The sequence below is a fragment of the Microcaecilia unicolor genome, chromosome 7 (genome assembly GCF_901765095.1).
Source record: "Microcaecilia unicolor chromosome 7, aMicUni1.1, whole genome shotgun sequence".
Taxonomy (NCBI): Eukaryota; Metazoa; Chordata; class Amphibia; order Gymnophiona; family Siphonopidae; genus Microcaecilia; species Microcaecilia unicolor.
The window spans coordinates 75,729,552-75,756,361 of NC_044037.1; the positions used below are offsets into that span (position 1 = coordinate 75,729,552).

Sequence of the window (26,810 nt, forward strand, 5' to 3'; positions counted from 1 at the left end):
GACTCTTGAGGCAGGCGTTTTGTCACGCCGAAACACGAACCGTGTCGGGTCCTTTGTGTAAGCAATTAATAAAGCGTTTTCCAAGCACCATCTGCCGAGTTGGCTTTGTTATTGGTCAGCCTCCGTGCAGGAATTACCCACGCCAGCCATTACTTCTGAGGTCAGCTCAGTCGCAAACCTTCCTCTGCGCTGCTCCTGGCCAGTACAATTACCACAAAGCAGAGAAAACTTAGCAGGAAGGGAAACTGGACCACAAACAAAAGCAAAAGTAAACTGCAGCAACACACAACAGCAATAAAAGCATTAAAGGTGTACTCACCCCAGTAGTGAAATGCCTGCCATATGCCTCAAACTGCACTCTGTGAGGCAAATTACTGGATTTTACTGCTCTCAACCACCTCCAAGGGAAACCTTTCACTACAGGAAACTATGGGCTAAAGGCAAAAACCATTATTCCCTCTAAGTTCTCTTCTTGTCTTTTTTTAGTGCAAGGAAGGAGAGACCTGTGGTAGGAGGGGGGAAGGGATCTGACACCACCAGATATACCCCAGTATTATAATAATAATAATAAATTTAAAATGTATTTATAAACTGCATTATCATAAAGATTCTAAACAAGGAACAAATCACATACATAACGTTACAAAAAAAAATTAACATTACAAAGAATAACAAAAAAATTTTCATAAATCATATCAGCACAGCCTAAGACCCGAAAGGCTCTACTGAACCAGGCAAATGGAACAGCAGCCTATTACACAGAACTCCAGGAGCTGCCGGGAGATCGTCTGCCACCTGCTGAGATAGAAGAAAATACAGACTAACCAGGTTGCTCACTGTCTTATATCAGAGTTCAGTACTGTCCTCTAATCTTTACTTGCTGGTAGATGGTCATAACCCATTTTCATCAGCTTGATGACAAGAAAAGCTAATTTTAAAAATCTTCTTCTGGAATTATTGATTTCAGGGGCTTCAGGAGAATTTTTAGATATACTGTATATACTCAAATATTTTCCCCCTAAAAAAAAAAAAAAAAACGGAGGTAGGGGGGAATGTTAACTTGAATATGAAACGAGGATTTTTATTCAAGTATTCCTCTCCTTCCTTCCTTCCTGTATTAGGAGATCTGGTTTTGACCCAATTGATCCAAATACCAGCTCACACTGGCAGCCATATATTAGATTGAGTATTTTGTAGTGAATATATTTTTGTAAATGGTAGTTTCTCAAAATTTGAGTGGGATGCCAACTTCATGGATGGACCATTTTTTGGAGACAAGAGAAGGATTGAGTGTTCACTTCCTTACTGACTCTGAAATGGAGGGGGGGGGGGGGACTTATTACAATTCATTGAAAACAAAACTAGATATTTTAGCATCTCCGGTTGACCAAACGTTTTTCAAAGATTAAATCCTATTAACCCATGGTTTACAAAGCCCCAGAAAGATAGGAAATATAAGGGAGACAACCAGAAAGGAAATTAAGAAAATATCACAGTGAGGTAGATCTATAAGGTCGCTACGAATGTGGAAAAAATTATAAGATGGTGGTTATGGAGGCTAAGAATAAACACTTCTCATAGCTTATTAAAAAATTTGTTTCAAATGTTAAAGTCCCCAAAACAACCTCCAAGATGGGATGAAGAAGGTACACTAAAAACTGTGGACTGTGAGAGGTCAGCTGAATTTTGGGGAGATAAAATTAAGATATAGGAGGACTCAAGCTGTTTGAAAAATTTCTGTTGTAGACCTGACACAGATGAGAAAAAAACGACGAGGGCTCAGGAGCTCTAGGAGTTCAGTGTGGATATGAGGGTCAAGACTGAGGGGCTATTGGCCTATTGTGGGCAATTTAAAAACAGTGTTACGTTATATGTTTGCTAGATTTCCTTTGTTTAATATTACATTTTGTTTAAAGATCAGAAACCCTTCAGTGTGACAGATATGCAATATAAGGTTAAATCTGGGGTGGGGGTGTTCATATCACTGTACGTAGTTGGAGGAAAGGGGGAGAAGCACAACCAGGACTGCTGGAGTGATGTATAGCAGTGATCAATGCCATTTGCTGACAGCATTAGGTGGCATTATTCATAGTAAATCTGTTTTTCTTTTACTATTAAAAATGATTTACAGAAGAATTAAAAGAATTTGCTTTGATCAGGTTAAGCTGCAGGCCAACCTGTTACAATTAATCATTTCTAAGGGCTCTTGGAATAGAATTCCAACATTGAACAGCTTGAAATTCAACTTTTAAAAATCCTAGAATAATGTATGCCTTTTAAAAGGTGAAGGAAAATGGATAACAGGTGAGGCATAAGACCTTAACGTTTTGACATTTCAGGAAAATAAATAATTGAGTCATATATTCCGATCCAACTCCTTAAAAAAGTTTGAAAACTGTACAAGCCAGGATCCTCGGATCCCTGTTTTAGGAACTGGGAGAGGGGGGGGGGGGGGGGGCCTGTGGGAGTTGGGATATGTGTGGGAGGAGGGGGAAATACTTACTTTTGGGGCAGTGCAAGAGGAACATGGGATTCCTGCCTCGAATGCATTCCAATACTGCCAGCTAAGGGACTTTATCTTGAGGCGGGCGAAGGAAGAGTTGTGCTTGGGAGAAACGCACTTAGAGAGGGCAATGGTTGGTGGAGGGGGTAGAGGGGGGATATCTAGGCTATATAAAGCACTCTTGCTACAATCACAGCCCATCCTACACTATACACACAAATGGGAAAATATATTGGGGGCTTCCTATGAATATTCATGTGGGAAAGGGTGTTTACATCATTACTCAAGGTGTCAATTTCTAATGCTCTTGTAGAAAATGGCTATAAAATACTATATTGCGGGTACTACACACCACAGAGACTAGCCAAAATGTTTAAAGGGGGGGTCGGCTCTCTGTTCGCGCCAATGTGGAATGATAGGTGATATGGTTCACATATGGTGGGCCTGTCCCCACGCTCAACAATATTGGATGAGGGTGGTGAAATTGATTGCTAGCATAACAAAAATAGCTTTTCCCATGAAACTTGAACACTGTCTTTTGCATGTGCAGCTCCAGGGAAGCAAAAAAATATGCACATCAACTGGCCACACAGATACTGGTGGCTAGCAAACTGGTGCTGGCAGCGACATGGAAGCAACAGACTTTGCCGGGACTACGGGTGATTCTACGGAAACTGGACTATATTCAGCTGATGTCCAAGCTAACAGCAATCCGACAAGGTGGCCTGATATTTTACCATCCTGTGTGGGATCCATACACTGAGTGGTCGGCGCAGCCCGTCCCGACCTTGCCAATAAATTAGGGGGGGAGGGGGAGGTGGGAAGGGGGGAACACATGGGGGTTACAGCTTAACAGAAGTTTAATTCTTGCAGCTGGAAATATTTATGCTGTATGTTTGCAGTTATATTTGTATGTTATGTTTATACTCAAATATAAATAAACATTAAAAAAAAACTGTACAAGCCAATATAACTGAATCAACAAGGGGGTGGCGCTAATCATTTTGTAATACTTAAAATCATGCATGCTAAAACATTTTGTAGTGTCTGAAGTTTCATAACCAACTTATTAGAAATACCTGAAGACTGTTAGTAGTCTAGGTGTGAGACAATTAAAGCCTGAATATATAATAACACAATGTATGTATGATGGCAGATAAAGACCCACATGGCCCATCAAGTCTGCCCAATAAGGAAGCTATGGTTACCCTCTCAACATTCAGGCTATAAGGGAAAGGGGATTGGATGCTGAAATTCATCATTCCCCATGCTTGAGCAATCGTCATCAAAGAACTCCCCAAAGTCTGATCCATTTCAATATGGGTAATTTCTTAAGGAAAGGGAATTAGACTTGCCTTTGCCAACAATAGCTGAGAATTATGGTTCTTTGTTCGTTTCTGAGTATCAAAAGAGATTTCACCAAGAGAGGAACTGGAGGATGTGCATGTTCTTCCAAAAATAAAGATCTAATGGTGTGAAGCTGCCACAACCTTAAATAAACTGTCTTATACTTGTTGACTTGAAGTTCAAGAGTAAGACTAGTGTCTAAAATAAAGCCAAGAAATACTGTAGATTTATCAACCTGTACAGAAAGGCCTGTAGTTAGAATTAAAGTCTGAGGAATTGATCTATTAGTGTTGCTCAGCCATAGCAATTTAGTCTTATCTTTGCTTAGTTTCAGACCATGAGATCGAGACCATCTTTCAACAGCATCAATGCACTCAGTTAATTCAGAAAGGGTTTTATCACATAAGGTTATAAATGGAAAAAAAAACAAACATATCGTCAGCATATGAAAAATGGAAAACCTCCAAGATTTGTAAACGCTCATTGAAAGATGTCATATACACATTAAACAAGATTGTTGTTCAAAGTAAATGATAACAGGCCTTATCATGTTAAAATGGGAAATTTCTTAACTAAGAATTCTTAAAACCACTTCAGAAATACCCAGGCAATTTAATTCATAAAACAGCACCTCATGGACAATGGTATCAAATATAGTTGTGTAATCAAATTGAAGAAATGCATCCATATCCTTTGACAAAACACCTTCACATCTATCAATAATGAGACCAAGAGAGATTCTGTACTATGTAGAGAGAGAAAACCAAATTGGGTCTTACTTAAATAATTGTGATCATATATATTCAGTGAGTTGTTTAGCTACTAAGGTCTCCAACAATTTGGATATTAATGGAATGTTTGCAACTAGACAGAAGCTTAAGGACTGGCTATTATCTAACCCTTAAAAAAAAATAAAAGAAAAAAAATAAAGCAGTGTTAAAATGTTACCTAAATTTGAAGGCCAATTACCTAATATGAAATAGCTATTAATCAAAAATGTAAGCCATGTAATTTCAGAAGAAAGCTAAATGGCCATCAAATAAGCAGGGCAACTATCCAACAGGCAGAAAGACAATGATTACTTACACATATCTGACTTGTGGAAAAACATCCCAAAGTAGCCTATCTACAGGTGTACCAACTTGAGGAATTAAATGAGGCAGAACTAATTAAGTCATCTACATTCGGAGATACTGACTTTTTAATGTGTGGTCAAAGGCTCATGGTGACTTTCCAAAATCTGAGAGAGGAGCAAATACTCAAGATTCATTTTCCTGGAAACTATACATAACTTATTTTCTAGGTCTAAAAAGCAAGAGAGACATAAATCATTCTGAATATTAGAATCTCACTTCAGATGTGATTTGCTAAGCTTTATTTCCCCATGGCCAGAAAATGAAAGAAATGCCTTTGTGAACCAAGGCACATCTGAATTCTAGAGAAATATATTTGAATTCTATAGAAATATATGTGAATTCTGCTTCCAGGCTCAATACTGGCAGCCTCAAAGCTCCTTGGATGCTAGTATTCTAAAGGAATATCTTACACTAATTAGTTACTTCTGAGTTATTAAGCAGAGTAACATAACTGACCTTTTACTCTTCACCTCTAATTATTTCTTGCTATACCTTGCAATGCTTATTTTTATTTATATTTTGTAAAACGTTAAAACTGCCAACACCAGCAGAGGTGATCTAAGGAAGGAGAAGCCACCAAATCAATTTTATTGAGAGAAATCCCAACTAAGCCAAGTTTTGGCGTACAGCTTGCAGCAGGGGTCTAAAAACATACATATAAAAATCTTAAATAAAAATATTAATATCAACATATATAGTAACATAGTAGATGACGGCAGAAAAAGACCTGCACGGTCCATCCAGTCTGCCCAACAAGACAACTCATATGTGCTACTTTTTGTGTATACCCTACTTTGATTTGTACCTGTGCTCTTCAGTCTGCCCAGCACTATTCCCGCCTCCCAACCACCAGTCCCACCCCCCCACCGGCTCTGGCACAGACCGTATAAGTCTGCCCAGCACTATCCCCGCCTCCCACCACCGGCTCTGGCACAGACCGTATAAGTCTGCCCCAGTGGCATACCAAGGGGGGGGGGGGGGGGGGCGGTGAGGGCGGTCCGCCCCAGGTGCACGCCGCTGGGGGGGGGGGGGTGAATAAAAAATTATGACCATCTGATACACAATAAAACAGATGTTGGACAATTATGCAGCAGTATTTGATCACTCCTAAAAGCAAACACAAGTGATCATTTTTGAAAAAAGTTAATATGCTTTAAGCAAAAGTTTTACCTAAAAATACCTGCTCAAAAAAAAAGGACAATAAGCTTTTTAATAACATATATATATATATATATATATATATATATACACATACACACACACTAATCAAAATCATACTGTTTTACATTTAGTGAAAACTGCACTTATAATACAGAAAGGAATTTTGATTAGTATATCTATATATAATTGAAAAAAAGTCTATTGTCCTTTTTTGAACAGGTATTGTTCCATTTTTACAAACTGATTATGTAAAACTTTGCTTAAGAAAGCACATGAATATTTTTCAAAAATGTTGTTCACATGTGTTTGCTTTTAGGAGTGATCAAATACTTGCTGCATAATCGTCCAACATGTATTTTATTGAGTATCAGATGGTCAAAAGTTTTATTCGTTAATATATATGTTGATATATCAATGTGTTTTGTTTTTCAATTTGTATTTAAGCTTTTCATAAGCATGTTTTTAGACCCCTGATGCAGGCTATACACCAAAACTTCACCAAGTTGGGTTTTCTCTCAATAAAATTGATTACTTTGGCAGCTTTCCCTTTCTTAGACCACCTCCGCTGGTGTTGGTTGTTTCATGAGTTATGGAGGTTTTGGTCCTTTTCTTTGTTAAAGGATAAAACTGGTCAAAATGCCTACAAATATGCGGGAAAATGTGGGATACAAATGTAACAAATAAATTAAATAAATAAAATCCATTCTAAAGCAACACACTGAAAATAAGGCTTACTTACATTTACCCTAGTGTTTATTATTTATCATATATAACCTAAAAATATATCAGCACATTATTAACTTTATGTCCTCTATTTGCACATCTTGGTATTACAAGTAAGCTGTGGAAAGTCTTAGATGCCTAGAGGAAATAGCGTGTCAATCTTTTCAAGTCAAATGCAGAACAACATTTCATAGAAACATAGAATGCAAGAGCAAGAAAGGATGATTAGGTACATCTAGTTTAACTTTATTCTTGGTAAATGGGCTTTCACAACTACTTTTATTTTGTTTTCTTTATCCTGTTAGTCTCTCCACCAAACGTCTTTTCTGATGTTGCCCTCGAGTTTACCTCCGTGGAGCCTTATACCGTTAACTTTTGTTCCGAGCATTCTAGCAAATCCCTGGTTTAAATTCTATTTCTGGTTCCTCTTCCCTTCCTTTAGCTAAGGGCTGATTGGTTAGAAATTCTATTGTTTAGCAAAGTTGCTCACCTCTAGAATGTGTTCTGAAAGGACAGCAGGATATCAGCTCTAACAAATCGGTGATATCATTTCAAAGAGCTCTGGTCAAGGAAGTGACTGGAAAGCTATTGAGGTTTCTAGCACCCTCTAGTGAGCACATCTGTAGGATGTTTACATTACAGTTGTGATAGGGCTACCTCAGTTTGGTATATACAATAAATATAGCTCACGAGAAACAAACTCCTAAGAGAGATGAGAGGGACATGCTAGCATTGAGATTCTGAAATCCAGGGCCAGAACAAGAGGCTGTGCTACCCCGAGCCAACTTTTGATTCTGTGTCCTCATCTTTGGGAAATCTTGCAGAATAAGGAATGCAGATAGGGATAAATGTTCAGCGAGCAATGCCACTGGCTTCAGTTAAACGCTTGTACTGGTGTTTAACTTAATTCATACTGGCACTATCTGTTTAGTTTAGGCCTGCAATTCGGACAGCTGAATATAACTGCTATCTGGATAAGTTTTGGCCCATTTCACTTCTTCCCTAAACTGGATCACAAATATACAGATAATATATGGCTACTTAGCAACTGAAATGGTCCGATATTATCATATACTTTTTGAAAGTGCCCAGATAGGCAATCAGCAGTAAATATCAATCTAAGAGAGTATAATTATTCGTTCAAATGAGATATTCTCAGCCCAAACAATAAAACTCTACCAATAATGGGTTAGAGTAGAGGTAGGATGTTTCACTTTACAACTCAACATTCAAAAATACATTCTACTCAAATATTGGTGTTATGTCGATAACAGCAATACAAACTCCCTCCACTGCCACACAATTATTTTAAGTTAACACAAAACCTGCATACACACTCAGAAGCTTACCATGCAATACTAGCACCAAATCTAAGAACTCAAATTTCACCATCTCTAAATATGAACATTCAGCACTGCAAATATTCTAGAACATCGGTACACCTCCAGTTGGAAAAACAGCTACAGATACCTACACAGAATCTACGTTTACAGAATCCCTCACTGCAGTTACACATGCAAAATACAGACCACCGCCTAGTAAAGAATAAGAGACTACAATTCAGAAACAAGAAAGCAGGCAAAAAATGACATAGAAAAACCTAGACACTAGACCTTGGAATACTGAAGAAACAGAAATACATTTCCTCTTGTACTAAACAAAATACAAAGAATATTTTAAAAATTGACAATATTTTGTATCTTTGTTGTCTGATCATTTTATTTAACTTTTTTTTTTTTTTAAAGGGGAAAGAGGATGGGATTTGATATACCACCTTTCTGTGGTTACAATCAAAGCAGTTACATGTTATTATACAGGTTCTATTTTTATACGTGGGACAATGGAGGGTTAAGTGCCTTGCCCAGAGTCACAAGGAGCTGCAGTGGGATTCAAGCCAAGTTCCCCTGGTTCTCAGGCCGCTGCACTAACCATTAGGATACTCCTCTTTATCCTTTCTGTTTGGTGGTTTTCTCTTGTTCTTTTCCAGGATCTCATTGTCTTGTTCAGTTCCTTCCCTCCATCTGAAGTTAATCTTCTGTTTCATCTTTTTTTCTCCATTTCTCTCATTTGCCTTTTTATATATCTGTAACTAAATTCTTTCTCCTCTTAAATATCCTGTTCCCTTCTTTTCACCCTTCAGCTACTTGACAGCTTTCAATTTTACTCTTACTTCCCACCTCTATCTCATTCCTTCCTCATGTCTCCTATTCTCTTGTCCTTTTTCCCATTATTTAGTCATCCATTTCTACCCCCTGTATTTATTCCCTCTTCAACCTCATCTACATTCTTCTGCCTTGCATCCCCTCTCCTGCTCCTTCTCCGTCATTCACCTTCTCGCCACTACTGAACCTTTTCCAGGCTCCTATTGCCCCCCCCCCTTTTTTTTACCTGCCCCATTTCTATCCTCTCTCACTTCTTTCAAAGATCTGTCTCTTTGCTTTGTCTCTCACCCACTCCATAGTCTTCTGTCCCTTTCATCTCCCTCTCAACCCTCTTCCCTTCCCATATTTCTGTCTGTCTCACGGCCCTAGTCACATCCCTCACCCCATTATCCTCCTAATCCCTGCTCAATTTCTTAAACTCCACTATAACATCATTTTATCCCTAAGTCACCACTCTTCTACCCTACTCAATCCTTGAGTCTTTACTCACAATCCCACCCTAGTGCCAACTCCCTACTTATATTCTCAATATCCAGACAATTTTAGAGCATTTTATTCTGGTCTCCAACCCAATCCTACAGTCACTACCTAGGTCTGGAGTCCCTACCCACTCACATCCCCATGTCCCCAGTATCTGTCCTCTTGCCTCTTTCTCTCCTTCCCTAGCATCCATTATTCCTGCCACTCTCCCATACTGCCTTCTCTCCCCCTTTCCTAAGCATCCACCTATTTCCTTCTCAAATATTAATTTACCCTGCCTTTCTTCCTCCTTACCATAACATTTATCTCTCTGCACCTTTCCCAGTACATGTCCTTGATTCTTACTTCTCCAGCATCACCAGGAGGGCCCTTACCCCTGCCCCAGCGTCGCCTTCAACTGCCCTCCCCAATTCTCCAAGCCTCAGCATCACCTTGAATGCCCCCCTCCCATTCTCTCAGCCTCAGTACCACCTCTGAGTCCACATTCCCCACTCTCCCAATATGTCCGAGGAATTTGATGCTTTTTGCAACAGTTGTAGCTAGTGTTAAGAAGTGCCAGTTTTAAGTTCTCCCAAGTTGCTGGCAGAGTGTGGAGAGAAACAGCACCAGCCCGTCACTGCAGAGGGCAAAGTCAGTGAAGCAGACTTTCAGCGTTCTACGTCAGTGCCTCACTGGCACAATTCCTAAGCTTGCTCTGCTGCTGTCCTTGAAGAAAACCAGTTAGAGGTAAGCAACTTTACTAGCAGGATATTCAATGCTCACATATGCAAATTCCTAATTACAGGCTGCCTTTAACTGAAAAGGAGAAAAAATGCTGACATTGGGCACATTTTTTTTTCAGTTGGTAAGATGCACCCTTTTCTTGTTTAAGCATAGGCAGCCTGAAAATATTTAAAATTGGTCCTATGGAGAATGGAGTTGAATTCTGTATGTGAAGGGGAATTTGGAGGATAACTTAACCAAATCTTCTGCTTTGTCAGGGGTATTTGTTTAAACAAAACTGAGAAGTGATTTTGAGGATGGAACCCCATACTGCAGCCTAGCAAATCTCTTACACTGAGGCAGATCGAGGATGAGCTACTATCGCTGTCCCTGTGGCTCTGACAAGCCCTTCTAAAGTAAGAACTGCCTAAGCACAACAAAGGGATAACATCTATTATTCAATGGTAATATCAAGTAGATTGGGATCCAAACAAACAAAAAGGCTGGGTGGATTTTCTGAGGTGGCAGCTCCCACACTGAGTGAAGATCCTATGGACTCAGGGAAACAGGCTGCTCTCCCCTCTCTCTGGTCCTCCACTGTGACTTATGCCCAGTAGTCATAGTTAGCACAGTGCTTGAGAGCTAATAAATGTTCACAGGCTTTGTCCGCGTCACTATGGAGGCCTCCTGTTACGACTGTAAACCTATGCAGAATGCTGGGATCTGTGAGAGCACACTAATGACACACAGGGCCCTGTGCTGACTCCTGCAGCCTTCATGCTATAGATAAGTGTGGTGAAGAAGAAGTAGATATGAGAAGGGAACAGAATTGGGTCTACTAGTTTGTTTTCATCATCATCAAGAGTTACATGAATTTGTAATTGTTAAAATTACGTCATACTGGATAAACATTTGCAAAGCACTGTTCTAAGGGATTCAGTCTATTCAAGGTAGGTGGTGAAGGCTGTTTTGCAAGGCTCATGCCTTTTGTGGATTAGTGGGTTGGGAAAACATGTTGGAAGGATGATTAACTGGTTACAATGCAAGTCCAACACCACCTAGGCAAGAACTAAGGATGCATATGAAGTAGTGGATAGAGCAGCAGGATGAGAACTGGGAACACCAGGGCTCATATCCTGCTGAAGATTCTTGTGACCATCCCCTTTGTAAACCAGGGTTTATCAAACCTGTATTAGGGATTCACAGCAGGTTACTTTCATCTAGAATGAATGAAATGTGGCACAGTGGTTTTTCACTTGGCCCATCACTTCTTTAACATATCTTCAGAGATTATCGCCCTTATAAGGGCACGTCAACAAATTTATCCTGCGCATCCAATTTTAGGTCTCAAATCCACAGCCATGAGAGACTGCAGGCACCACTCCCTATAATTAAAGCTCTCAGGGGCCGATGCACAAAGCTTACTGTGCTAGGAACATTCGATTTTGACTGGTTCTATCCAGTTTAGCGTGCATATTATTTAGCGAGTAATGCACAAAGGGGTTCCGCGTCCATCTTACCTATCACAGTAGCAGGCAATGATTATCCTATGCAAATGTATTACAACGAGCTGATTAGTATTAAAATGAGCATTCTGAGCAAAGCACAGCCATTTTCAAGCTATGTACAGAAAGGAGCGCCTACCTTTCACGTACAAAATTTTTCATGAGGTCTGGAGCTGTTATTGTGTGAGGGTGGCTTCTGGGAGAAGCACTCTGCTTGCATTTTTCAACAACAAAACTTGTCTGGGAACAGAGAACAGCTTAGAGGAGCACAGAGACAAGCAGGGCTGATGGCTTTCATCAAGAAGATGATTTTTGTCAATAGCAAATTGCTCTGATGCTAGCTTTATCTTCCTCCTGACACATACTCTAGAAGTTATAATAGCTTTCCCAGCCACTGCTTCAACCTGGTGGATGTTACCCATGTGTGAGGGCTGCATATTCTGCTTATCCTCACGGGCTGCATATTCTGCTTATCCTCACTGAAACAGTTAAAATACAAGTATAAATCACTAACAAGAATAGCAGAAAGTGAAAGTGAATAAAAGCACTGAAAAATCCTGTCAAAGTGTTAGTGTTACCTTCTCTAGGAAGCTGTCTTCTCCCTGAGAGTAATCAGCAAACAGGAGAGAGAAGAAAAGAGTGGATTAACAACAGCAAGTATGAGTTAGCATGAAGTTATAGAACTGAAAGTTTAACAGGTCTCACTTCCTTATTTTCTTTCTTGCAAGAATTGCTCTGTATGAATAAGCACACTGCTGCACCAAGCTCCTGAGATGTCCTCCTATATACATTTAAAGCACTTTTAGCGAGAAAGACACAAAGAAATTTTCTGTACAGGTCCATCTACCACCTCTCCACCCTCCCCCACCCCTTGCAGAAGAAAAAGGAGGGCAAGGGATAGTTCACTGGCACCGAGACACATATACAGCACATGCTGAGTGGGAAAATGACTTCAAGGTCTTAGGACATGTTTCTTAGGCTCAAAGAGAAGACACGTGAACATATACTCCCAACGAAGCAGATATACAAGCTATCTTCAGAAGAATCAATCACTCTTTAAAGGCAATGCTCACTATCTATCTGATGTAATTCCAATATTAATTTCTGAAAAAAAGGCTGGAGAAGACTTCTCTCAAACTAGAAGAAAGCCACTTCTTACCAAATCAATGAGTTTGGTGACAGGAATTTCTCGAATTGGTCTCCTCATTCGGCAAAGAGCTTCCAGGGAGGTGCCAAAGCAGCTTGTCAAGTAGTTACCACTAATGGTGAGAAAGTAATCCTTGCCTCGGTCCAAATGAAGTACCAAAATATCTTCAATTTTATCTTCTCCTGAGTTCAGGATTGTCACAGAGTCCTTACTGACATACACATCCAGAAAGATGTCCACAGTTTCATCTGGTACAGAAAGAAACTAAATCATAGTCACATACAGATTATCAGTGAAAAATATAAAAGTGACACAAAAAGAAAAAGAGAGGAAAAAAATAAAAGTAAAAAAAAATTCTAAAAGATATGAAGACAGACATTGGAAAAAAATGTCAAAAACTAAGAAGAATGAGAAAGATCCAGAACAAAGGGATCAAGATAAATCATGGCAGCAGAAAGACAGTAACCCAAGACAAGGGCTGGCAATGTGAAATTACTTGCAAAGTGGCATATTAATATTTTATTTGATACTATCATAATCAATTTTTTAAAATTCCTGCCAGTTGACTTGTTTGTAACTCATAGTGATATCCACATACAATAACACTCCTACACTACAGAGATTTCTGGTCTAATTTCCATATCCATAAATACATATAGATTTATTCCTGTTTAGTCTGGTTACCAGAACGTATACTTTTATTTTGCCAATAAATATAATATGTCTGCAATATACTCTAACTGGGCTGTAGGTAAGGGTACTGACTGACTGCCCTTTTCTTTATTTTTTCTCTCTCTCTCTCTCTCCCTCTCCCTCTATATATACATACACATATTTTTAAAAAGTGTGAACACAAGGACTCTTACAATTTATAAATATCTATAATACATATTTATTTAAAAGTACTTGTACACCACAATAAAAACCTCAATTCACATAATTACATATAAAACCTTAAAATAAAAAAAACACAGCAATTAACATTTGAAGGTCATCAGCATACAGATATTGTACACTGAATTCATTACATTTCTGACAGATGGTAGCCAGATAAAGAACATAAGAGTAGCCATACTGGGTCAGACCAATGGTCCATCTAGCCCAGTATCCTATTTTCCAAACAGTGGCCAAGCCAGGTCACAAGTACCTGGCAGAAACCGAAATCTTGGCAACACTCCATACTACAAATCCCAGGGCAAGCAGTTTCTTCCCATGTCTGCCTCAATAGCAGACTATGGACTTTTCCTCCAGGAATTTGTCCAAACCTTTTTTAAACCCAGATACGCTAACTGCTGTTACCACATCCTCCGGCAAAGAGTTTGAGAGCTTAACTATTCGTTGAGTGAAAAAATATTTCCTCCTATTTGTTTTAAAAGTATTTTCATGTAACTTCAACTGTCCCCTAGTCTCTGTACTTTTGGAATGAGTAAAAAAAAATCAATTTACTTCTACTCGTTCTATACCACTCAAGATTTTGCAGACCTCAATCAATTCTCCCCTCATCCATCCCTTTTCCAAGCTGAAGAGCCCTAACCTCTTTATTCTTTCCTCATACGAAAGGAGTTCCATCTCCTTTATCATTTTGGTCGCTCTTCTTTGAACCTTTTCTAATTCCGCTGTATCTTTTTTGAGATACGGTGACCAGAACTGAACACAATACTCAAGGTGCGGACGCACCATGGAGTTATACAAAGGCATTATAGTGTTTTCGGTCTTATTCACCATCCCTTTCCTAATAATTCCTAGCATCCTATTTGCTTTTTTGGCAGCTGCCGCACACTAAGCAGAAGATTTCTGATTAAATTGAGCTGCAAAAAAGGTTGAGGCTTGCGGAACCCTGGCCTTTAGGGGTCCAGCTATCAAGCAGGATTCACTTGCTGTGTCAAGTCACTCAAATGTGAAGAAAACTAATGTAATACCATGTCAGGATAACAAATAACACTAACTTGTTAATCAAAATTTGAAGGATAATTGGATCGGGTTGTTACATAACACCTCCATATAGCCACCTGCAAAGCCAGTGCTGATGCCTCAAACTACTACTTTAGTTGTGTCTATCTGACAATCCTGTGAACGATAGCTTACAACTTTTCAGCAGGCTCAAGATGAGTACACTAGGTATTCAGGTACACTAGGTATTTCCCTGTGGGCTTACAATCTAAGATTGTACCTGAGGTAATGAAGGTTTAAGTGGCTTGCCCAAGATCACATGTGAACAGCAACAGCAGGTAGTCTTCTTGGATACAGCAAACATCAAGACTACCACCTTGGATAAACATAACATCCCCTTCCCCTACACCAGGACAGGGTATAGCTTCACCATGGATCTGCCAACCCTCAGAACTGCATCAGGGGTGTCCACATTCTGCCATGATCACTCTATGCACTAGGGAAAAGTTTAGCTAGCTTCCAGCAATGGATCTTCCTTTGTCTTGGACTCCAAGGGGCAGTCTTCTGTGATCTTCAAAAGCTCCAAGACCTATTCATCCCTGTGAAAAATCCAGACCACCAAGGGATCTTCACCTGAAAGGAGCTCTCTCTCTTCTAGCACTTCTTCTATGCTATCCAACCATTTGTGGACAACCATTAAGAGAATACAAATCAGTCTGCTGACTCTAAAGAAGCCAACTTTTTCTACAGCTTCCATCTTCTCCATCATGAACCTCTCACTAGCAGGCGGTCCCTCCGGGATCTGCCCATCAAAACAGGATCCTTCATCTGAGGCTCCAACACCGAACCCTTCAATAAACAGAAGGTCTGGTGCATCAGCAGCACAAATTCAGGCAAAAATCTAACCTCAGCCAATGCCCCACTGAGGAACTTTCAGATTCTGTTCCTAGAACTTTGACAGGACTCAGAACCAGCAGTTCCTCTACAAGATGCTGTTCCAATTCTTAACCCAACAAAATGGAGTCTGTTCCTACCAAGAAGGCAAACTCACTGGAACCTGTTACAACAGCCCTGCCACCTTCCCTGGTACGTACACCCTCCCTGACACCAATGCTACTACTACTTATCATTTGTATAGCGCTACTAGACGTACGCAGCACTGTACACTTGAACATGAAGAGACAGTCCCTGCTTGACAGAGCTTACAATCTAATGAGGACAAACAGGACAAATAAGAGATAAGGGAATATTAAAGTGAGGATGATAAAATAAGGGTTCTGAACAAGTGAATAAGGGTTAGGAGTTAAAAGCAGCATCAAAAAGGTGGGCTTTTAGCTTAGATTTGAAGACGGCCAGAGATGCAGCTTAACGTACCGGCTCAGGAAGTCTACTACAGGCATATGGTGCAGCAAGATAAAAGGAACGGAGTCTAGTTAGCGGTGGAGAAGAGTGCAGATAAGAGAGATTTACCCAGTGAACGGAGTTCCCGGGGAGGAGTGTAGGGAGAGATGAGAGTGGAGAGGTACTGAGGAGCTGCAGAGTGAATGCACTTATAAGTCAATAAGAGGAGTTTGAACTGTATGAGGAAACGGATAGGGAGCCAGTGAAGTGACTTGAGGAGAGGGCTAATATGAGCATAACGACATTGGCGGAATATTAGTTGTGCAGCAGAATTTTGAACAGATTGAAGAGGAGAGAGATGGCTAAGTGGGAGACCTGTGAGAAGCAAGTTGCAATAGTCTAAACAAGAGGTGATAAGAGTGTGGATGAAGGTTCTGGTAGTGTGCTCAGAAAGGAAAGGGCGAATTTTGGTGATATTATAGAGAAAGAAACGACAAGTTTTAGCAGTCTGCTGAATATGTGCAGAGAAGGAGAGGGAGGAGTCGAACATGACCCCAAGGTTACGAGCTGATGAGACAGGAAGGATGAGAGTGTTATCCACAGAAATAGAGAATGGGGGAAGAAGAGAGGTTGGTTTAGGTGAAAAGATAAGAAACTCAGTCTTGGTCATGTTTAGTTTCAGATGGCGGTGAGACATCCAGGAAGCAATGTCAGACAGGCAGGCTGATACTTTGGCCTGGATTCCTGCTGAAATTTCTGGTGTGGAGAGGTAGATCTGGGAGTCATCAGCGTAAAGATGATAGTAAAAACAATGGGATGAGATCAGAGTACCAAGGGAAGAAGTATAGATGGAGAAAAGAAGAGGTTCCAGGACAGATCCCTGAGGTACACCAACTGACAGTGCGATATAAGTAGAGGAGGATCCACCAGAGTATACACTAAAAGCACGCTGGGAGAGATAAGAAGAAAACCAGGAAAGAACAGAGCCCTGAAATCCAAGTAAGGACATAGTACTCCCTCCCTGACACCAATGCCTCGTGAAACTTGATGCCCCCGAGCTGACACTTGAGTTCCCTGTTCACTTGATCTCTCCCACAGTTGCAGCACTAGCCAGAAGCCCTGAGAGCTACGCACTGATGATGGTCAAAGGCTGCATAGCATTTGTTATGCTCAATCTGCTCTGACACGGCCTCATTCCACCTGGGGTCCATTGCGGCATGAATACCCAATAGACTCACCCATATGGGTTGGAAAGATATACCCCACGACCGAAGAAAATAGGTATCCTCCCTCTGTTTGCTTTAAACAATCTGCTTCTTTTCTTCCCTCACCCTACCCCTTTTTTAAAACTCAGCTTTTTTGCCCTAGCATTCCTGGCTTCTACCGAAAAGTAGGGGAGAACTAACCGGCACCAATGTCAGTACCCCAAAAACTTCCAGGGACTACTCAACAGCTAAAAACACAAACAGAGGTGTGTGAGGGAAGGTACTTGGTATTATTGGGTTCTGTATCCCAGGACAACAAAACTAGCACCACTACATCAAGGCCTCATGATCCCCGACATTCTAAAACAGTACACCTAAGATCAAAACCCCCTGAAGTCCTTCCACACCAGCTCACATTGCATAGATACTTGTTCTTCCATGTGCTGGAGACTCAGAAATACTGGCTGGCTCTGGACTGTACAGGATTCTCATAAGGAGATGTCACCAAACCAGGAGTTCTCAGTCTCCATCTGCTGGTAGGAGAATGCAAACCTATATGTCTTGTCTGGTCTGGAGGAATGATTAGTTAAGCTAACTTTATAGATTAACAGCTGAAGAAAGAAACCATGTAGTAAATTATTTGACAATTGGATTTCTCTGGGAATTGGATTCCAGAATAGGGCAATGTAAGAAGATACACCCTTTCAAGTGACTGCTACTTCATCTCATTTAGAGATGAAAAGTGAAGAAAGGCATCACTCTGAGATCTAAGCTCTTTGTGCTAGAGAACATTTCACTAATATATCTTCCAAGTATAAATAAAACCCCTATCATACAGGTTCTGAATGTATGAATCAGGATTTTACATTTAATTCTAAATTCAATAACTTCAGGCATGGAGCAATATGTCCTTGAAGGCAAATGCCACATAAAAGCAGTGTAGGAACTAGGAAAGGCAGAAATCTTTTCCTAGGCAAAGGCACTACCTGAAGATTTAATCTTGATGCTAAGGATTATGGGATGCTATAAACACCAGGCTGCAATGAGCAGTAAATACTTTCTTTCAGCCCCAACAGTAAAGAGATGAAGACTCCCTAACGAATGAACTCAGTGACCTTCTGAGACTCCAAACCTAAATTGGACCTGACTTGTACCCGCTACCCTCTCCTTTCTGGTGGTTTGGGGGGGGGGGGGGGGGGGGGGAGGAGGGGAAGGACTGCCATGCAAATGACTGGTCTCAATATAAAAAAAAGGTAAAATATAATTCATCAGTTTTAACCAGAGACCAGTGAGCTCCAATACAAACCAATCACTATAGGAATTTTGCATGCCTTTCTTTACATGCAACGGATAAGATAGAGATGTGAAGAGACACAGGAAAAGAGTCTGCCTTGAAGATGTCTGTGTGCTGCCTGTTTTCTGACTTTACCTTTCTCTCTCTTATTGCTGTGCTGCCAGTAAAGTTTGTCTGTCTCGTGGCTTGCAGTGACATCCCTTTATAATTAAAACCCCCATTATAATTCTTAAACATAGTCCTGAACTGTGCTGAGAACTGTGCTGACTCAAAAGCTGAAGAACTACCATGCCTTGTGGCAATTTTCTAGAGACAATGCATCTGCATCGGTAATGTAAGGAGAAATTAGGTTTTATCTGAATTACCTTTCCATTAGTCCTTTCCACTATTCCAGAACCTGTGGGATAATTGCGTCCATCAACCAGCAGATGGCGATAGAGAACTGAAAACCGAGCTGAGACATCGTTCTTAGCATCCAGTCCACTCCTCAGTATTTACATAGAGAAGCAGTAAAGATAAACTCAGAATGAACACAACAACCTTAAACTGCTCACTAACCTAATACTAACCAGATGAGCAAACGTGTGAAGCTCTCAAATCTATGGACAACTTGTAGAGAATGAGACATATCCAGGAAGCACCATGCAAGGTGACAACAATTATTTGACCCATTACTTCACACCGACTAAACATCTCAGAAACCTCGGGCAGACCTCTGGAATACTAGGAAGGACTAATGGAAAGAAAATTATTAACAGGTATCGATAGTCCAGTCCAGTAACACTCAATTCATAACTTTACCTTCACTGCAAAACCATGCCACAGAATGAAAAAAAAACATTACAACAGTGTCACTAGCCTAACTCAAAAAATCGTGCACTTCAAAATCACTCCAAAAATAAAGTGAAAATGACTTATCTGTAGAACATAAATTGTCTATCTGATACACATTCAAAAGCCGTACCAAACTTTTAGAATCCCGACAGACATCCTGTTTCACTGCTGCTGATTTAGGGGATGACTGGAGCACTCTGTTATTACTACTATGACGAACTGTCAAAATGACTGCAGGGAAGCAGAGATGCCAACATTTAAAAAGTGTAATGATGGCGACATCATCCACCCAAATGATCCACACAACCATTCTATTGGTCGCCCAGGGTAAACACCCAAGATACAAAATTGGTCAGAGATTAACTGAAACATAATTAAAAAAAAAATGCTTTCCATCCAATCGCTATATTGAGCCCTTTAGGATGTACAGTGAAGCAAATGCTACATACCTGTAGAAGGTATTCTCCGAGGACAGCAGGCTGATTGTTCTCACAAATGGGTGACGTCCACGGCAGCCCCTCCGATCGGAGATCTTCCTAGCAACAGAGTTTGCTAGTTCTCGCGCATGCGCGGCCGTCTTCCCGCTCGAAATCGCTCGTGTTCGCTAGTCCCGTACCAAGCAAAAACAAGACAAGGGAAGACACAACTCCAAAGGGGAGGCGGGCGGATAGGTGAGAACAATCAGCCTGCTGTCCTCGGAGAATACCTTCTACAGGTATGTAGCATTCGCTTTCTCCGAGGACAAGCAGGCTGCTTGTTCTCACAAATGGGGTATCCCTAGCCCCCAGGCTCACTCAAAACAACAAACGTGGTCAATTGGGCCTCGCAACGGCAAGGACATAACTGAGAATGACCTAAACTTTTCCAACTAACTGAGAGTGCAGCCTGGAACAGAATAAAAATGGGCCTGGGGGGTGGAGTTGGATTCTAAACTCCAAACAGATTCTGCAGCACCGAATGCCCGAACCAACTGTCGCGTCGGGAATCCTGCTGAAGGAAGTAGTGAGATGTGAATGTGTGGACAGATGACCACGTCGCAGCCTTGCAAATTTCTTCAATAGTGGCTGACTTCAAGTGGGCCACTGACGCCGCCATGGCTCGAACACTATGAGCCGTGACATGACCCTCAAGAGCCAGCCCAGCCTGGGCGTAAGTGAAGGAAATGCAATCTGCTAGCCAATTGGATATGGTGCGTTTCCCCACAGCCACTCCCCTCCTGTTGGGATCAAAAGAAACAAAAAGTTGGGCAGACTGTCTGTGTGGGTTTGTCCGCTCCAGGTAGAAGGCCAATGCTCGCTTGCAGTCCAATGTGTGCAGTTGACGTTCAGCAGGGCGGGTATGAGGACGGGGAAAGAATGTTGGCAAGACAATTGACTGGTTCAGATGGAACTCCGACACCATCTTCGGCAAGAACTTAGGGTGAGTGCGGAGGACTACCCTGTTATGATGAAATTTGGTATAAGGAGCATGAGCCACCAAGGCTTGAAGCTCACTGACTCTGCGAACTGAAGTAACTGCCACCAAGAAAATGACCTTCCAGGTCAAGTACTTCAGATGACAGGAGTCCAGCGGCTCAAAAAGAGGTTTCATCAGCTGGGTGAGAACGACATTGAGATCCCATAACACTGTAGGAGGTTTGAGTGGGGGCTTTGACAAAAGCAAACCTCTCATGAAGCGAACTACTAATGGCTGTCCAGAGATCGGCTTACCTTCCACATGGTAATGGTATGCACTAATCGCACTAAGATGAACCCTTACAGAGTTGGTTTTAAGACCAGACTCCGATAAATGTAGAAGGTATTCAAGCAGGGTCTGTGTAGGACAAGAACGAGGATCTAAGGCATTGCCATCACACCACACAGGAAACTGTCGCCAGAGGAAAAAATAACTCCTCTTGGTAGAATCTTTCCTGGAAGCAAGACAGACTCGGGAGACACCCTCTGACAGACCCAAGGAGGCAAAGTCTACGCTCTCAACATCCAGGCCGTGAGGGCCAGAGACCGGAGGTTGGGATGGAGAAGCGCCCCCTCGTTCTGCGTGATGAGGGTTGGAAAGCAGTCCAATCTCCACGGTTCTTCGGAAGACAACTCCAGAAGAAGAGGGAACCAGATCTGATGAGGCCAAAAAGGAGCAATCAAAATCTTGCTTGAGTTTCAGCAAAGTCCTCCCTATCAGAGGAATGGGAGGATACGCGTACAGGCCTTCCCCCCAAAACAGAAGGAAAGCATCCGACGCCAATCTGCCGTGGGCCTGCAGCCTGGAACAGAACTGTGAGGGACCTTGTGATTGGTCTGAGTGGCAAAGAGGTCCACCAAGGGGGTGCCCCACACTTGGAAGATCTCGCGAACCACTCTGGAACTGAGCGACCACTCATGCGGTTGCATGATCCTGCTCAATCTGTCGGCCAGACTGTTGTTTACGCCTGCCAGATACGTGGCCTGGAGCCACATGCCAAACCGGCGTGCCCAATGCCACATGCTGACGGCTTCCCGACACAGGGGGCGAGATCCGGTGCCCCCCTGCTTGTTGATGTAATACATAGCAACCTGGTTGTCTGTCTGAATTTGGATAATTTGATGGGACAGCCTATCCCTGAAAGCCTTCAGAGCATTCCAGACCGCTCGCAACTCCAGGAGGTTGATCTGTAGACCTTGTTCCTGGACGGACATGCGCTCCCCACCCCAGGAGTGACGCGTCCGTGGTCAGCACCTTTTGCGGCTGAGGAATCTGGAAGGGACGCCCCAGGGTCAAATTGGATCGAATTGTCCACCAATGAAGGGAGAGGAGAAACCTCGTGGACAAGCGGACCACGTCCTCTAGGCTCCCAGCAGCCTGGAACCACTGGGAGGCTAGGGTCCATTGAGCTGATCTCATAAAAAGGCGGGCCATGGGAGTCACGTGAACCGTGGAGGCCATGTGGCCGAGCAATCTCAACATCTGCCGAGCTGTGATCTGCTGAGACGCCCGCACCGAGGAGACAAGGGTCAGCAGATTGTCGGCCCTGGTCTCTGGAAGGTAGGCACGGGCCGTCTGAGAATCCAGCAGAGCTCCTATGAATTCGAGTTTCTGAACTGGAAGAAGGTGGGACTTTGGATAATTTATCACAAACCCTAGCAGCTCCAGGAGTCGAATAGTCACCTGCATGGACTGCTGAGCTCCTGCCTCGGAGGTGTTCTTCACCAGCCAATCGTCGAGGTAAGGGAACACATGCACTCTCAGCCTGTGTAGAGAAGCCGCTACTACGGCTAGGCATTTGGTGAACACTATGGGTGCGGAGGCGAGCCCAAAGGGTAGCACACAGTACTGAAAATGCCATGTTCCCAGACGAAATCGAAGATACTGCCTGTGAGCTGGCAGAATCGGGATGTGCGTATAGGCATCCTTTAAGTCCAGAGAGCATAGCCAATCGTCCTGTTGAATCATGGGAAGAAGGGTTCCCAGGGAAAGCATCCTGAACTTTTCTCGTGCCAGATATTTGTTCAGGGCCCTTAGGTCTAGGATGGGATGCATCCCCCCTGTTTTCTTTTCCACAAGGAAGTACCTGGAATAGAATCCCAGCCCCTCCTGCCCCGGTGGCACGGGCTCGACCGCATTGGCGCCGAGAAGGGCGGAGAGTTCCTCTGCAAGTACCTGCCTGTGCTGGAAGCTGAAGGACTGAGCTCCTGGTGGGCAATTTGGAGGCTTTGAGGTCAAATTGAGAGAGTACCCTAGCCGGACTATTTGGAGAACCCACTGATCGGAGGTTACAAGAGGCCACCTTTGGTGAAAAAATTTTAACCTCCCCCCGACCGGTAGGCCGTCCGGCACAGACACTGGAACGTCGGCTATGCTCTGCAGGAGCCAGTCAAAAGCCCGCCCCTGACTTTTGCTGGGGAGCCGCAGGGGCCTGAGGCGTGCGCTGCTGACGAGAGCCCGCGCGCTGGGGTTTATCCTGAGCAGCAGGCTGGCGGGAAGGAGGATTGTACCTACGCTTACCGGAAGAATAGGGAACCGTCCTCCTTCCCCCATAAAAACGTCTACCCGAAGAGGTAGAGGCTGAAGGCGGCCGGCGGGAGAACTTGTCGAAAGCGGTATCCCGCTGGTGGAGCTGTTCAACCACCTGTTCAACCTTGTCCCCCAAAACATTGTCCCCCCCCCATAAGGGGCATCCGCAATCTGCTGCTGGATTCGATTTTCCAGGTCGGAGGCGCGCAGCCATGAAAGCCTGCGCATCACCACACCCTGCGCAGCAGCCCTGGATGCAACATCAAAAGAGTCAAAGACCCCCCCTGGCCAGGAATTTCCTACACGCCTTCAGCTGCCTGACCACCTGCTGAAAGGGCTTGGCCTGCTCAGAAGGGAGCTTGTCCACCAAGTCCGCCAACTGCCGCACATTGTTCCGCATGTGTATGCTCGTGTAGAGCTGGTAGGACTGGATTTTGGCGATGAGCATTGCAGAATGGTAGGCCTTCCGTCCAAAGGAGTCCAAGGTTCTAGAGTCTTTGCCCGGGGGCGCCAAAGCATACTCTCTAGAACTCTTGGCCTTCTTGAGGGCCAGATCCACCACCCCAGAGTCGTGTGGCAACTGAGTCCGCATCAACTCCGGGTCCCCATGGATCCGATATTGAGATTCGATCTTCTTGGGGATGTGGGGCGTAGTTAAGGGTTTCGCCCAGTTCGCCAGCAATGTCTTCTTGAAGACATGATGCATGGGTACTGTGGACGATTCCTTAGGTGGTGAAGGATAGTCCAAGAGCTCCAGCATCTCAGCTCTTGGCTCATCCTCCGTGACCACGGGAAAGGGAATTGCCGTAGACATTTCCCGGACAAAGGCCGCGAAAGAGAGACTCTCCGGAGGAGAAAGCAGTCTTTCAGGCGAGGGAGTAGGATCAGAAGGAAGATCGTCAGACTCCTCGTCAAAGAAATATCCGACGCCTTCCTCTGCTTCCCACGAGACCTCCTCATTAGTGTCGGACACCAGCTGGTGGACTTCGGTCCGAAGCTGCGCCCGCCTCGACTCCGTGGAAACACGGCCACGGTGGGAGCATCGAGAAGAGGACTCCCGTAGCGGAGACGATGGAGCTCCCTCCATCGACGTCGTCGGGGAGCCCTCCTAGGAGGCGGCCGGCACCGCAAGCGGTACCGGGGCGGGCATCCCCACCGCAGACGAGGGCCCAGCCGTCGCCTCACTCGACGGCACCGGCGGCGCAAGCACCCCCGGTACCGGAGAAGAGCGAAACAGCTCCTCCAGGATCCCCAGAAGGACGGCCCTGAGGCTCTCGTTCAGAGAGGCTGTGGAGAAAGGCGGTGGGGCCGGTACCGGCAACGAGCGGCGAATCTGTTCCGGGGATGGAGGCAGTACCGGGCTGTCCACAGGGGAACGTATCGACACCTCCTGAATGGAGGGTGAGCGCTCCTCCCGATGTCGACGCTTGGGTGCCGGCAGTACCGGCGACCCAGAGCTCTCGGTACCACGCTTGGAGGGTGACCGATGCCGGTGCTTCTTTGCCTTAGCACGACGCACGGCCTCGGTACCCCCCCAGTACCGAAGAGGAAGACGTCGAATCCAAACGTCCCCTCGGGTCCGGGTCTGAAGAGGGTCGATCCCGGGGGGGGGGGGGGGGGGGGGGCTGTACAGCGGGAGCCCTCGAGACAGGCGAAGACCTGCTCATGGGCTCACCGCCACCAGGGGAATGGACAGCCCTCACCTGCACTCCAGACATCGAAGCACCCTCCGATGACATCCTCTCGAGGAACGATCCCGGTCAGCTGCACCAGACGATGACTTCGATACCGAAGGCCTCGATGTCGATGCCGGTACCGATGAACGCAATACCGAAGTCGATGATGGGCGCGGTACCGAAGGCTCTGATGCCGAGGACCGCGGAACGGAGGATGTCGATGCGCCGGATGAAGCCCCGAACAAACTGTTCCACTGGGCTAATCTCACCGCCTGAGTTCTCCTCTTCAAAAGAAGACAGAGATTACAGGCCTGAGGACGGTGCCCAGCCCCCGGACACTGAAGGCAAGAAGCGTGCCTATCAGTGAGAGAGATTATCTGGCCGCACTGGGTGCACGGTTTGAAGCCGCTGGAAGGCTTCGATGACATGGGCGGAAAAATCACGGCGGCAAAATCGAAATCCGCGATGGTGAAAAAGGCACCAAAAACGAACGGGCGGCGAAAAAAGCCGCACTTGACCACGAAAGAAAACTTACAGGCCAACACTAGAAATAGAGGTAAAAAAGACCGCGAATCGCAACGGATCTCCTAGGGGCGCGGAGCGACCGAAAAAACAGCCGTCCCAAGCCGCGGAAAAAAGGAGACTAGCGAACACGAGCGATTTCGGGCGGGAAGATGCCCGCGCATGCGTGTATCGCGGGCGGGCGCGAGAACTAGCAAACTCTGTTGCTAGGAAGATCTCCGATCGGAGGGGCTGCCGTGGACGTCACCCATTTGTGAGAACAAGCAGCCTGCTTGTCCTCGGAGAAAAATAAAGTGTTGAATGGAGTGTTACTGGATTGGACTATTGATAAGTTTTTCTATTAAATTTTGTCTTTATGTGGAGTTTTTTTTCTTGACAAATGATGATGGTGGGTGGGTCACAAGGCATTGCTGGCTTGTGTACCTGGTTCTTAGTGAGGTATTTTTCCTCCACATTTTTTAAGATCTATGTTTTGATTCGTAGTCCAGTACCTCATTCATCACTTGTAAATGATGGGATTTTTTTTTGAGTACCTTCTTGATTTCAATTATCCTAATATTGACTGGTCAAATGCCACATCAGGGAGTGCTAGGGAGGTAAAATTCCTATATGTAATAAATGACAGCTTCTTGGAACAACTGCTACTACTACTTCTTCTTATCATTTTTATAGTGCTACTAGATGTACGCAGTGCTGTGGACCAGAAACCGACAAGAAGGGAGCTATTTTAGATCTAGTCTTTAATGGACTGCAGAACTTAGTAGAAGAGGTAATGGTGTACGGTCCGCTGGGAAACAGTGGTCATAACATCAACAAATTTGACTTAACTGGAGTTAAAAGGCTCAGCTGCAAAGGTTAGGACTTTAAATCAAACATAGTAGATGACGGCAGAAAAAGACCTGCACGGTCCATCCAGTCTGCCCAACAAGATAAACTCACATGTGCCATTTTTTGTGTATACCTTACCTTGATTTGTACCTGTCTTTTTCAGGCACAGACCGTATAAGTCTGCCCCGCCCCCCAACCACCCGCCTGCCTCCCACCACCGGCTCTGGCACAGACCGTATAAGTCGGCCCAGCACTATCCCGCACTATCCCCGCCTCCCAACCACCAGCCCCGCCTCCCACCACCGGCTCTGGCATAGACCATATAAGTCTGCCCAGCACTATCCCCACCTCCCAACCACCAACCCTGCCT

General features: G+C 43.9%; 1 protein-coding gene across 2 annotated transcripts in view; it reads right to left on the bottom strand.

The window, feature by feature from the left end:
- Window positions 1–26,810, bottom strand: part of OCRL (OCRL inositol polyphosphate-5-phosphatase) — a 213,450-nt gene that overhangs the window by 57,277 nt on the left and 129,363 nt on the right. The window contains exons 18-19 of one of the 2 annotated variants that reach the window (XM_030208711.1): window positions 12,879–13,114; window positions 12,298–12,321 (exon numbers count right to left, since the gene is read on the bottom strand). In XM_030208711.1, coding sequence (XP_030064571.1) covers window positions 12,298–12,321; window positions 12,879–13,114 — 260 coding nt within the window. The remainder of the gene's footprint in view (window positions 1–12,297; window positions 12,322–12,878; window positions 13,115–26,810) is intronic. The other variant, XM_030208712.1, reaches the window with a different exon arrangement.